The sequence below is a fragment of the Gopherus evgoodei genome, chromosome 9 (assembly GCF_007399415.2).
Source record: "Gopherus evgoodei ecotype Sinaloan lineage chromosome 9, rGopEvg1_v1.p, whole genome shotgun sequence".
NCBI lineage: Eukaryota > Metazoa > Chordata > Testudines > Testudinidae > Gopherus > Gopherus evgoodei.
In genome coordinates this window covers 96880564-96894775 of record NC_044330.1, presented here as the reverse complement: position 1 = coordinate 96894775, position 14212 = coordinate 96880564, and the positions used below count along the sequence as shown (strand labels likewise).

Genomic DNA, 14212 nt, shown 5'->3' with positions numbered 1-14212 from the left:
TTGTATTTGACCAGCAGCTGGCCTGAACTGGCAAGAAAATATTCTTGCCCATGCTCTTCATTCCCAATGGAAGAACATTTTAAAACTTTAAAACTCAACCTTTCAAAAGAACCAAATACTCAGCATTTGCTACTTAAGGTTTCTGGCTAAGAAAAAAAAATCCTTCGAGTTCTATAAAAACAATTAATCAACTCCGCAGTGTAACTAGACTCATCCAGGGAGTGAAAGAAGCTAAAAAGTCTACTGTGATGATTGTCTCTGAAAAGAGCAAGATTCTTGGATTCAAGAAAAGAATAAGGGAGAATATCTGGCAACGATGTTGTGTGAGCTGGGTCCATCCAGAGGAATTTCTATGTAGCAATCCATTTGGCGTTGCTAGTAGTATCAGAGAGATGCCTGCAGCTATAATCTTTCATGCTGTTATCCTGTCAGATCTCACATGCTAAGCATGGCAGGAGCTCTCCAGAGAACATCTAGGTACTGCAGGAAGTACTATTAGTTATTCATTAGTTGACATTCTTTCCTCTGATTCAGGATTGAAGCAATGCCCAAGCATGCTAACATCTTGCTGCCTCCTTTCAAGGTACCTCCTTTCAAAAGCACCATAAAACAAGGATCACTTTCAGTCTTTAAAGATACCATTGCAATTTTTTATAAGAATAAAAGTACTAAACCTGTATCCTAACCAAATTACATGTTGCCTCTTAAAATCCTACTGTGAATTCAGTGGGAACTTCTTGTCCCAAATTGCTACAGTGTGTTGCTATGTTCAGTTAAACAGCTGCTGTGGTTCATTCCAGAGGTAGCTGCAGTTGAGTGATGAGTGAAGTTTCTTTACACATTTTTTCTATACAATACCTCACAATGGTATTTTACTGACTAATGAATTGAAGTCGATACAAAATTTTAAAATGCTCAGTAGAAAGATACTATAAACAGAGGTGATTATAATTTACTTAATATTTCATTAATTTTCAAGGACCAATACCGTAATTTATATAAAAAATACAAGTAAAACAAATAACTAAGAACTAGGCTCAGAATTTCTGTAACATAATGTATTATGATTCTGAAGTCTGTATACTGATTACTTTATGGGAACAATAGGTCCTCATTAAGATTCCTTAACAAATACTGGAAGGAACAAAGTATAAAAGAAAAGTAAGCAAATCCCAGTTTATACTTTCCAGGCTTGGACAGGAAAACCAGATGCAGGACACAGTTTTATCTATTTCACCTGCTTAGAGATTCAAGGTGCTTTATCTCAGTTTTGGGGGGATAAGTTAGGTTGACTCTCTATAGAGTAAATAGCCTTATCAGCAGTTAGAACATCTAATGATCTATTTTTCCAGCTTGTATCCTTTCATTTTGACCAAAATAACATTTTTGCCCACCATGATTGCCACTAATAATAGTTTTTATTTAACCAGAATTATTTGTGGCTGTAAGTTGTTCCCTAAAGTAGTGTAACCTGGGGATATGGGTTTTATAACCGGTATGTTATCAATACACAGGAACATTTTTCTCCACCTTCTCCTAGGCCCTGATGCAACAAAGTACTCCAGTATGTGCCTAAATTGAAGCATGCGAGCAGTTCTGTTGCTGTCAAGGGGACTACCCCTGTGCTTAAAATTAGGCACATGCCTAACTGCCTTGCTGAATCAGGGCCCCAGTGACTGGACAAATCCAACCCAAATCCAAGTTCTCTAAGGGTGAAATCTACTCCTGTGCAAACAGCCAGTCCAAGGCTAACATAGCATTCAGGTCCCCCTTATGAACAATGAGTGAAACTCTGGCCCCTCCGAAGTCTCAGGGAATTTTGCCACTGACTTCTACGGAGCCAGAATTACACCCTATAAATCAAAAGCAGTGGAGCCCTGGGGTATTGGTGATAACTCGGAATCCATCATCCTGTGACGTCTTCTGCAAACCAGAACCTAACAGAGCTTAAGTAGGACTTGTCCTGGCTTTGTGTACAACGGCGGATGTCACACTAAGCCCTACAGCTAATACTGCACCTCCTTGCGTTTGTCTGAACGAATCGTTTTTACAGGGAAAAGCTCTGTTGATGAGTTCTCTTTAATTCAAAATCAATCTCCTACTGTTTTTATTATAAGCAAAAGTGAGGGCAGCTCATCCACTTCTAACCCCTGAGGTTTTCCTGTGGGATTCAGAAAGATGCACTGGGATCAAAGAATGGATCCTACCTGAGTTGAGGTAATGGGCTCTTTGTTACATGTGAATTCCGACAGAAAAGGACATAACACTCAGCAGCAAGGCCATGCTTGTTTGAAAAAGATTTCAGATGGGGAGTATACGACACACTGGATTGCTTTGTGAGGACAGCCCTAACAACATACTGGTGTGCATCCACAGGCGTTCCTGGATACTATCCACAAGTTGTCACAGGATGGCATAAAGAAGGGGATTTTTTTTAATTACTGGTATCTTTGTTGCAGAGCTTGGATCAATTCATGATTTAACGCACAGCTGATTATTTTAATATAGTCAGCTTTCCGGTTCTAATTTGGCAAAAAAGCAGGACATTAATAGTGTTCTATAAATTTTAATATACACAACTGAGAAAATATGTCCAACAAATCCTTACAGGTGAACCACAAAGCTAATGAAAACAGAGTTCATCACAGATTTATGCACTAAATTTTTCCATTAACCCAGCTGTGGGAAACAGCGAGAGGGAAAATACGTGATTTTTTAAAAATAAGTCTCAGGCACCACGTTATTCTGAAGATAACCCAGAATGCATCGCAGATAACCATGGGGCTTGATTCACCACAGCTTTGCACCTTATCATATGCAAAGTGAGTGAAGAGTGGGTGGAAAATATAACCATTAGGATCTGGTAATGTTTTGCACCCACACTGCGTGGCTGTAGAGGACTACACAAGGTGCAAGGCACTTCCAAATCAGGTTCGCTGCATCTTAGTGGCTGTGATGAGATTTCTATTTTTTTTAATCATTCGGATATAGTTCGGCAAACCATTAACTGTCACTTGATCTCACAGAGTCTGAACTATAACAACACACAGCCCCTACTCTGACTTTTCAAAGCCTGGATAGTGGTACTTCAACACACACATCTGGGATTAATCCAGTTTTCGTATTCGTTTTACAGTTTACTTTGAAGTCAATATTATTATATTTTGAGAAACAAATGAACTTTACCGCTCTATACTTTGTTTTACCAGTCTCTGTCTCTGAGTCATGCATGCTGCAGATGACTGACTGGTCTCTGAGCCATCTTGTACCATAAGCACACATGGCAAGAAAGCATTGGTTCATTCCACCTTGCCCCAAAATGCTAAGTTACAGTCAGGGCCGGCTCTACAGTTTTCGCCGCCCCAAGCAGCGCACCGAATTGCCTCCACGGGCAGTGGGGGCAGTCCATATGCCCTTGGGGCGGCAGGCACATTTCCGAAGCGGTGGCAATTCAGCGGCAGCTTCTATGTTAAGCTGAAGCCACAGTGGACAGCTAAACATAGAAGCTGCCGCAGAACTGCCACCACCGCGGAAACATGCGTGCAGCCCTAAGGGCACACGGACTGCCCACGCTGCCAATTCGGCTGCTGCTTGGGGCAAAACAACAGGGACTGCCGCCCCTTGCAGATTGCCATCCCAAGCAACAACTTGGAATGCTGGTGCCTGGAGCCAGCCCTGGTTACAGTGTGTACATTCATATGATTCACAAAAGGAATGAAAACACAAAACTCATTTTCTTCTTGAGACTAACAGCAAAACTAAAAGGTTTTGATGTACGAGAAGGATTATTACACAGTATGTTTCCAAACATGCTTTTTGGAAGATATAATTTCTGCGTAGATATAATTTCTGCCTTTGATACAGGAATCTTTAAGCCAACTTCCAGTTTTAGGACAGTTAGTTAGTATCCAGAGTCTAATAGCAGAGATTTGGGCAACTTCACATGGGGAAAGAAGCTGTAAGGATAGGAGTAAAAAATAGGCATATGGATGAGGACGAGAAAGGAAAAATCAAAAGGATCATGAAAAAGTTACAGCAATGGTTCCTGGCCAAGCAAAGTGAAGTAGAATGTGGAATACAACCTGAGAGGTGAGGGAAAAGAGGATGAATTGTGCCTAAACTGGTATCACACTTTAAGAAAATAACGGGGCGCGCGCGCGTGCACACACACACAAAAAGAGATGCCTTTCCAGAGACAGCTGTGTTAGTTCTGTAAAGCTGGGCCCTGAAGCAGGAACAGCACATGACAGCAACAGCAATAGATAACAAGAAGTGTGTAGTCCACATCTTAATTTGAGAAGTCTTCCAGGGTTACGACAGTGAAAAAATTATTCTGGAAATTGTGAAACCCTCCACAGTAGTGGAAAGTGGCAGCTTCTTGGTGCCCTTTGGGATGCTGTTTAGAACCAGGGCCCTGGAAGAACCTGCATGTATGTGTGGTGTCCCAGAGAATGGAATTATACTAACTATCCCCTAGGTGTGAAGGCGAAAGGCCTCAGTGGAGATAGCTGGTGTCCCAGCTGGCTCCCTGGAGATTTTAGGGATTTATAAGGCTTCTAGGTCAAATCCCATACTTCTTCCAGGGTGAGGCAAATCTTCGACCAATGATGGAAGAACACAGAGAAAACTCGGCAAGAGGAACTCCACAGATCTTCCAGGTGCCGCACCGGAGCAAAATCTGACCCTACATTGATAACTATTCCTCATTCCACCTCCATGTGCTTTCAGAATATTTCACAAGGTTGGCAACAATTTCGCCAGTGTCAAGGCCTTCAAGGACTCTACGCCTTTCTCACTTGTTCTGTAAAGTGTCATGTACCTTTCTGGTGCTAAATAAATAATACAGAATAAATTCCTTCCATAGGAAATAAAACCGCATAGTTGGTTCAGGCTTTTTGTGACACATGGAAGAGTGACATCAGGGACTCTGGGCAGTCAAGCATCAACATATCTGAAATTAGCTGTTATCTAGCCCTAATCTGCAATGTAATGCAATTCATCAGGAAAGGATGGTATCAACAAATTCTTAGGGCTAGACTGTCACAGTCCTTAGTCAGCTGTGCCAGAGGGACGAAGGCCTCTTTTACCTCCTCTGCTGAGACTGCAGTTGACTTAAGTGAGGCCATGATTTTACCCCATGTTTTACATACTGCATATGGAATCATGATACTTTACCTGTGCTAGCACTGCTCTTTGCAAAGCTGGGGTGCAAGGACTAGAGCTACTACCAGAACCTAGTCTAGTATGTGGTGTGGCTTCATGTCCAAGAACTGCTGCCCAGTTGAGATGAGTCTGCAGACCATCATTTTTCTTCTTTCTGTCCTCGGCCTGAAAACAAGAAATAAAATCACACACATTGCAGATAACAGCCTCAGTTCTCCCATCAGATCCCTGTGGGTGCACTCTGATGTCTGTGCAAAGCCACTTTGACGAGACTCCGTGTGGGTGTAAGATCTGCCCATGTCGATCCAAGTGAGGGATCAATACCTATACATTCTCCTTAATTTGAACCTCGCCTTTTGCATGACGCTTCCAATCTGCAGTAAAACTTGCTGCAGCATGATACTGTCAAGTAAAAGTCTCATCTGTGAGATGCTTGGATTGCAATTTGTTTTCATGCCACCCAATGTATTATTAGTTGAGATCCCATAGGAGGAGGGGGACCTTTCCTTATGTCATTCAACAGGATTTTAAATCTACATTGAATTTCCTCCTCCCTCTTTTTTTTTTTGGCAGTATGTGGTCTGCTGCACCCGTTCCTTCTGCTCCTGGTGTACAGTCACCTGACCCAATAAAGCAGACATTGCTACAGGTGGTTTTCTGCATTAAAATACGTTATAGCATTTTATATTGTTTGGAATGTTAACCATACCACGTAAATTGGCAGATGAAAATGCCCTAAACTGTACAAAGATCCTTTCATTTCCGAAGGCCCTGCTCACTACAAAATTGCTTTCCCACAGTTTTGACCCTACAGTTCTTTCTGGTTTTACTCAACAGGACGAATTCCAGTTCTTTAGTGTAAACCTTTCGCCATTCCTCTGATTTAGAAGAATAGGAACAGTTTTACAGAGCTACCCAAAGATTAATGCTAAATCATTCCTAGCTATCGGTGTCTAGATATTTTATTTTATTAGGTAGGGTTTTTTTAATGCACCTATCACTGTATCTGGGTGCTTATGCCTATGTTAGAAATGGCATTAACACTGTTAGGAGCATATTCTAGGAACCTGCTGATGACTGGTGATGGAGAACGATTCCCATTAGTTTCATAGATCTGTATTGGAAAAAGGACTTCTTTTGAACAAACAAACTTCCAAAGTATACCAAGAACTTTGGGTGAAATTCTGGCCCCACTGATGTCAATGGCATCACTCTCATTGAGTGCAGTGGGGCTAGGTTTTCATCTTTTGTATCCTCTATCAATAAAAGACAAGTCCCCTCCCTACCCCCAGTCACTAGCAAGGAAAAATGAAAATATTGAAGTACTTTGGAATGTGACCAGTTACTCCCTTTTAAGGTGCCACCTGATGTACTGGGATACCACTGAGCCTGCCTGTTCCACCAGCCTGGGCCTTCTTTACCCTGTCTAGCTGAGCAAGGTTCTTAAGCCTCCTCTAGCACACACACAGGCAGGGCTACACCCAGCTGCAGAACGACATAGACACCGAGATCAGCTCTGGGAAGACCAAGCTTAAGGGACTTGCCTCAGCACTCAGGAGCCCACCTCCCTTGAAGTGCAGAGCTGAAGGTACATTGTCTTGGGCTGTAATTTAGCCACAGCCATTAACTGATTCTAAGCAGTCAACCCTTTTTATTGCTAAGCGAATGAATTCTCAAGAGTAGCTTCCGTGGTCACGAAGAACAATTTTTTTTAGTTCACTCTACTCAGCTGTAGAGCCAGTGAGGCTTGGGCATGAGTGTATATCAACAGTCACTTAACTAAGTCTTATAAAAAATACTAATGAACCTAACCTAACAAATTAGATTTCTGCAGAAAAAGCTCTGGAAGAGGGAGTAACCTCTGTCAGTATCTACTTTTTTTGTAGTGGATAAGTTAGCAGCTCTTTGGATAATAAAGCAGGAGAAAGATTGATACAACTGAGAAGTTCAATGAGACCTAATTTTTAGAGATGGTCAAAACATTTTAAATTTTTTATAAATGATGGCAAACAAAAGTTGAACTGAAAAGCAATTGGCTTTTTTCCAAAATTTGACAAAAAAAAATTTTTACTACCTCCACTGATTTTTATTTAGCTGGGAGACCCTGCAATTCTTTTCCAACACGTTTTCAGAAAAATAGTGACGTACAAATATGATTAAATAAAATCTATTGTCAAAATAGAATAAATAAATGACTGAGGTTGGTAGAGTGAACACAAGGGACAATTAGTACTTGTGAAGAAATAGCATATTTATCTGATTCCTCATCTTTTTTCGTCAGTGATGCATATTTCCAGATGAGTCCAGCTGTGTACAACCGGTAATGTCAGGATTCAATATTTAGCTTAAAATTTGACAGTAACCATATGAACTAAATTCTACAATACATTTTATTCAAGTACAAAGAGGTCATTTATGGAACACATGCCAAAAACAGATGAATATTTGAGTTGACATTTTGCTATAGGTTTTTCCCTTGACTATCACAAACAGAAAGTTAAATAGGTTCAACAGAGACGCATTTCTTCACCCACCCCCCAGAAAGTTTAGCAGAAGCACAACACTTTTATTGACTCTTGTAGGTATGTATTTAGTAAATAGCTCGCTTCTCTCTTTGTGGGCCCAACGTGCTGACACAGCCTTGGCTAGGTTTCCAAAACAAATATTGACTTCCAAAAGAGCGAATTCAGATTTCAATAAATTATTTATTTACTTACTTAATGCAACAAACCTCTTGGAGAGGAGATCTTTGTTTTTGGTTGCTAAGTTGCACTTCAAACAGAATTATGCATTCTTCTGTTTTCACAAACAGCTACTGTAATAAGTAGGTCTTTTGTTACCCTAAACTGATTTCATATCATTGCTTGTTTTTTTTGCAGTATTAAAATGTATCATTTCAAAATTCTAGCAAAATAGTTTATTTACTTTATCAGCAACAGAGGAAATTCCACCTTGGGAACCTCTTAGTCTAAAGCTCATACACTGATAACATCAGAGTTCACTTGGTTAGGTACTGGAGCCAAGAATGCTTATCAGCAGTGTTCTGCTTTCTTTACACACACACCGGCGCACAGAGTTTTTCACAAAGCCTTTACTGAGATATGTTGGAAGGTGCTTTGCTAGAAATATCACCCATACTGTTCATGCCCCGTACTTTACAAATAGCTTCATGCAGGGCTTGATTCTGCAAGGTTCTAGCAAACTACTCCCAATCTAGCAAAGCACTTCAGTACATGCTTAACTTTAATCACGTGGTAGTTCCATTGGCTGCAGGATTGAGCCCCTGGCTGGGAAGTTTAAAAAAGAGAAAAGGGGCTAAAAATTATTGTATAATATATATAATAAGGGAAGCAAAGGAGCTTTGGCTCCATGACAAGATGACACGATACTAACATATACATATAAATAATCCATTTTGTGGACAAAAGCCTTTTTGAATTAGCAAAAAGAACTGAAGCACTGTCTAAAGGAAGTCACTGACTACATGGTCATGCATTACCCACCAAACCTGAACTAATTAGGTAAAGAGACAAAGTGGTAGAGGGTAATATCTTTTGCTAGGTCCACTTTGGTTGGTGACATAGACAAGATTTTGAGCTACATACAGCTATTTTTCAGGTCTGGAAGAGCTCTGTGTAGCTCAAAAACTTGTCTCTCTAACAGAAGCAGGCCCAATAAAAGACATGACCTCACTCACGTTCTGTCTCTAATATTCTGGGACCAACACTGCAAATAACTAACTAAAGATCTTTAAGTATAGCGAGCGGCAAAGGATGTCACATTGCTTGTTCACTGGCAATAGGAATCTAGAGACTTGTGCTTGCGTTTAAATTGTAGAGGAAAAAAATTTGTGAATCTGAACTAGTTCTGCAAACCTAAAATCAGTCTCAGAGGTTCACCAAATCTCATAAGCCACATGTTTCATTCATCCCTCGTTGGAAGGCAAGGACATGACAGTGAGAGAAAGTAGATGGGTTACATGCCATTGCAGAAAGTGAGCCATACTGGCTGTGTGGAAGGATCTCACTATTCTCCTCTCCTTCATCAAATCCACTTTGATTTGGAGTAGAAATAGTGGAGACGAAATCTGTACTCTATGGAGAGGTGGCAGCCAATCAGGCTTCATTGCGATATACAGTGCCTGGGAAGATACACACCTTTGGCCAGAATAGGGTTAAGGTTTATCCAAAAGACCAATCAATTCTCTTCGTCTGAGTTACCTGCACATCACAAAATGTAACTGTAACAATCTGTTATGTGAGTACCTCTTTGCTTGGCGGAGGCTGTGATGCTGAACTTGAGCTCTTTGGAAGTTCTTTCTTTTTTTGCTTGTGGTCATGCTGAAGAGACAGCAGTTGGGTCTGATCTTTGGGAAGAGTACGATGTAGCTTCTTATTGTGTTGCACTTCTTCTACCTTTTTCTAAAAACAAGCCAATGTTAACGTTTTCATTTTTTAAACGTTCCTATTGAAATTCTTAAAGGGGCTCGCGTGAGCTGAATTTCAGTAGGAGTCGGGTACCCAGCTCTCTTAGGTCCCCTTGGAAAATGGCTAGAATCCTGGCTCTTGCGAAGTCTGATATAAACCAAAACTTCCTGCATTTGCATTTAAAAGAAGTAGAAACTAAAACAATAACGAAAAAGCTCTCCCGACAGCTCCAAAGTGCCCACTTAATATTTTTCCTTGGTGCCTTTCTAATACTCTCATGATATTTCCAAAAGCCAGTGGCTTTACTGAAAGTTATAGTTTTGAAGGGTTCCAAGTTTCCAATTCAATATAAGCAATTCACCTGTTAAAACACAGTGAAAACACTGTAGCCAAAAATGCTAGACTTGGCATCTGTTACAAGATCAAGGTGGTGAAAATATTTCCATTTCAACTTCATTTCATGAGGGAGAAAGTGGGGTTGGTTATATTCAGAAGGAAAATAAAGGAGCTGGGAATTTACATTAAAGATGGGCTGATGTTTGTGGGAAGGATATAGGATAACTATATTTTCAATCAGGTCAAAAGTAATTGACTGGGATTATTTTAATTGTATACCATACATCATATAGTTTCTTAGGTATACAAGTTCACTAACTTATTCAGTATGTGCGTGCGTGTGTGCGTTTCCTGGACCTTCTTTTCCAGGACAAGATGAAATAGGAGACAGAAGACATATGCCCCAAGCCCATCTCATGTACATTATGCTCAGAGGGATCAGATGGATCTACATTGTATTCCATTTCCATCTTTTGATTGTTTTACGTAATCATCACTTTCTACTTTACTTTCAAGGAACAGAAGAAATATCCCAGATCTAATGCTTTCTGGCAGTATCCTATTGTATGTATTAAGACTTTCAAATTTTCTGACTTTACTAGGAAATATAATCCAATCTAAATCAACAGGAAATGCACATAAAGAAAGGGCCAGACTTGCACAGCTCACACGGAAGCCGGAAAGCTGCCATGGTCTTTTATGTAGAGAGGTCCCCAGATGTATGCCAGATTTGGCATACACCACCCTCTCTTGGCCTTCCCCAGCATGAAAGATAAGTGGGAGCTGGGGATAAGAGGGTGCTGTGCTCCAGTCATCACAGGTGTGACGGTGTACTCCATAAGGCTTCATGGGAATATGTTATGAATGTATATATGATATAATTGGAATATGTTTGATGCTGCATATGCCATGTAACATATCTCTGTAAAAGTTATGATCTACTGAATCTATTAATCCTATTTGTATGCATGTATCATTTTTGTATTCAAAGTTATGAATATTGGCTGGGCACTGGCTTGATTTTTAAGTAGCCTTTGTAAAGCATTTCGTCAGCTTCTTGAGAAAGGAATGTGCAAATTAATTGCCCAGTCAAGAACCACTTAAGGGACAATGGATCTTGGGAGGCTCCAATCCATACAAGAAGTCTACATGAGAATGTTCAAGGGAGCAGGTACGCAATGGCTACTGCCTGTAAAAACTGCATGGACATGTGACTTGTCCACGTGACTCCATCTTGGAGCTGGACCCCTGGGAGACTCCTTCTATTTAAACCCCTGGGAGACTCCTTCATTTGGTCTTCAGCTGGCTAAAGAGAGAGCCTCTCCACCCCCAAGGATACCTGCAGGAGATTGGAACAAAGGACAGTAACTACAGGGGGTGTAAGTGATTGCTGGACCCAGACTAGCAGGAGACTAGTCTGTAAAAGGAAGCTTACTGGAACTGGTGAGGTTTTATCTGTATTCAGTTTTCTTACACATAGACTGGCATGTTCTATTTTATTTTACTTGGTAATTCACTTTGTTCCGTCTGTCACTACTCGGAACCACTTAAATCCTACTTTCTGTATTTAATAAAATCACTTTTTACTTATTAATTAACCCAAGTAAGTATTAATACCTGGGGGGGGCGGGAAACGACAGCTGTGCATATCTCTCTCAGTGTTATAGAGGGCGAACAATTTATGAGTTTACCTTGTATAAGCTTTATACAGGGTAAAACAGATTTATTTGGGGTTTGGACTCCATTGGGAGTTGGGCATCTGAGTGTTAAAGACAGGAACATTTCTCAAGTTGCTTTCAGCTAAGTCTGCAGCTTTGGGGCATGTGGTTCAGACTCTGGGCCTGTGTTAGAGCAGACGGGCGTGTCTGGCTCAACAAGACAGGGTGCTGGAGTCCCAGGCTGGCAGGGAAAGCAGGGGCAGAAGTAGTCTTGGCACATCAGTTGGGGGTTTCTGTGATCTAACCCGTCACACCAGGTGAGTGCACAGCCTCTACTGGGCTGTTCTTAGTAATTTCTGACATGCACCGTGGTAGAGTAGGCCTTAAGGCATGAGCTGAAGGAGAGGAGAGTTGTGGTTTTACAGACCAATTCAGTAAAGAAGTTCTACAGTTAAGGAACAGCATGGAAATAACTGCAAAACTTAGGGAGAAGAGATCTGCCATTGCTGGAGGAATAGAGATGACTCAACACTATACAAGTAGAGAGGGGCAGAGTTGCCAGGGGCTGTTAAGGTGAGGAAAAGAACCATCAGTAAATGAAAAAAGCCAACCCTATAGGAACGAGACTCCATTAATGAATTTAGACTTCAGCCACAGAAACAAAGAGCCATGAATTGCATCGTTAAGTCCTAGAGTTATACCTGCTTCCTTTCTGATTTCCTCTGTCCGTCCACTTTGCACATTTCCTCGTCAACAATTCTCTTGTCATCCTCAAACTTCTCATCTCTCCGCTGAACTGCCTTAATTTCTGGCCATCTCTGCTCACATTCTTGCTGCTTCCGGAGCTCCTCTTCTCTCTTCTGATGCTGAATAAGTGCCAGGAAATAATATTGTTCAGTTTAAATTTTACTTCTTTGCTTAAAGATTATTAGTTATGCAATTAGTTATACCCTTTTTATTACTAAATTATGAGACATTCCCAAAACAGAAGGCCCAAAAACATTCCTGGAGTATAATCAGTGGTGAAGGTGGGGGAAACACTGTTATGTATTCTAATATGATCCAACAGAAGTTATTGGTTGTGTTCACTATTAAAATAATTACAAAGCTTTTGGGATTATATCCTGGCCACACTGAAGTCAATGAGAGTTTTGTCAATGGCAGTTTTGCCATTAATAGTAATGGTGCCAGGATTTAACCATTGCTGTCTGGTCAACAAGCCCCGATCATAAAATTCCTTATTTCAGCACATGGCATTTTGATAGGGAAGAGTTATCTGGAGTGCTCAGATTTTGTTGGAGCAGTTTCAAAAGCATCAGCTTACCTGTCCTATCATGGCTTCAGAGGCCATGAAAAGCCATGACTCTGATTTAGCAACTGCAATGCAGCACCACGAAAGCAGAGGGCAATCCTATCACAGGTACCAGCATAGTTTGGATTCACAAGTAAAGACTTGGACTATGCGCAGGAGCAAGAGAATAAGAATTAGACCTCTGTTTTGCCTACCCATTCCTGGGGTCCAACCACACTGAAGTAAATGGGGTTACACAGCGACTTCCCAGAGCACATGGGCAGGGAGTTAGCAGGAAGTGGGTAGAACCTTTAAGAACACTGATTAATCTCAGCGGTCAGAAGCCACAAATTTCTACCAGGGTTAAAGATTCCAAACCAGCTGGTGACGAGAATTTAAAATGGCTTTTTTCTTTCAAAACCTATTATTGAAACTGGCATATTTTCATTTGTCACCGATTGATATACATGGATTACAAAGAAGAGCCATTTCCTACATCCTCCAGCCTCTTCCTCCGCTCTTTTTCTTGCTCGATTCGTTTCTGCCGATCTGCCTGCAGCTGCTTTTTGTATTTCTCCTGATCCTTTAGCTGCTGCTGCTGGAGTTGCTGCTGTCGATGAGGGTCAGACCGGTTTTTGTTCTCCTGCTGCAGCCTCAAAAATTCACGACGGAGCGTTGATTCACCAGGGAGATTAACTATGGAACTGAAACAAAAGGGAAGTTTCTATAAGACTCACCATAACATTAGAGCTGCAGAGCAAGTATAACATGTCGCTGGGAAATGGCTTGCTGCCTGTGCTAACAAATGTAAATGTTCCAATAAATCTCCACAGAATCATTCTCTGTAGGCTGGCCATGCTTCGGTATTTACTGTACTACACTAGAAAATCTAGACTGAAGCCGACTACCTGCTTCTTTGTTTGAGACATTCCCTCCCTGTTCCTGAGTAATTATGAAAACAACATTTTACAGACACCTTACACGCAACATTTAGATGCAACAGCTACAAACTAGTCATTGCTAACTGGATACCACAGAGCATTAGGGGGTTAGAATATGGTAAGAAAACCCATCTAGCTGAGGAGAGATGCCTTTGATGAAAATGCCTTGGTTAGTCCAATATTACACATAGCTAATAAAATTAACCTTGGTTCTCCTTCATCTTCATCCAGTTCATCATCTTCTTCCTCACTTCCAGTGTACTCATACTCTGTTTCGTCTATAAAAAAAAATACCCAGAAAAGGAGTATATTTCCTCCCTATACTAACCTAAGTAATGGTTCTACAGAATCACAGCAAATTACTTTAGGGTCCGATTCAGAACTCACTGAAGCCAA

General features: G+C 40.9%; 1 protein-coding gene across 1 annotated transcript in view; it reads right to left on the bottom strand.

Annotated features, from left to right (window-relative positions):
• Positions 1-14212, bottom strand: part of NRK (Nik related kinase) — a 133005-nt gene that overhangs the window by 46492 nt on the left and 72301 nt on the right. The window contains exons 11-15 of the mRNA XM_030576051.1: positions 14022-14094; positions 13372-13579; positions 12286-12450; positions 9429-9584; positions 5176-5328 (exon numbers count right to left, since the gene is read on the bottom strand). Coding sequence (XP_030431911.1) covers positions 5176-5328; positions 9429-9584; positions 12286-12450; positions 13372-13579; positions 14022-14094 — 755 coding nt within the window. The remainder of the gene's footprint in view (positions 1-5175; positions 5329-9428; positions 9585-12285; positions 12451-13371; positions 13580-14021; positions 14095-14212) is intronic.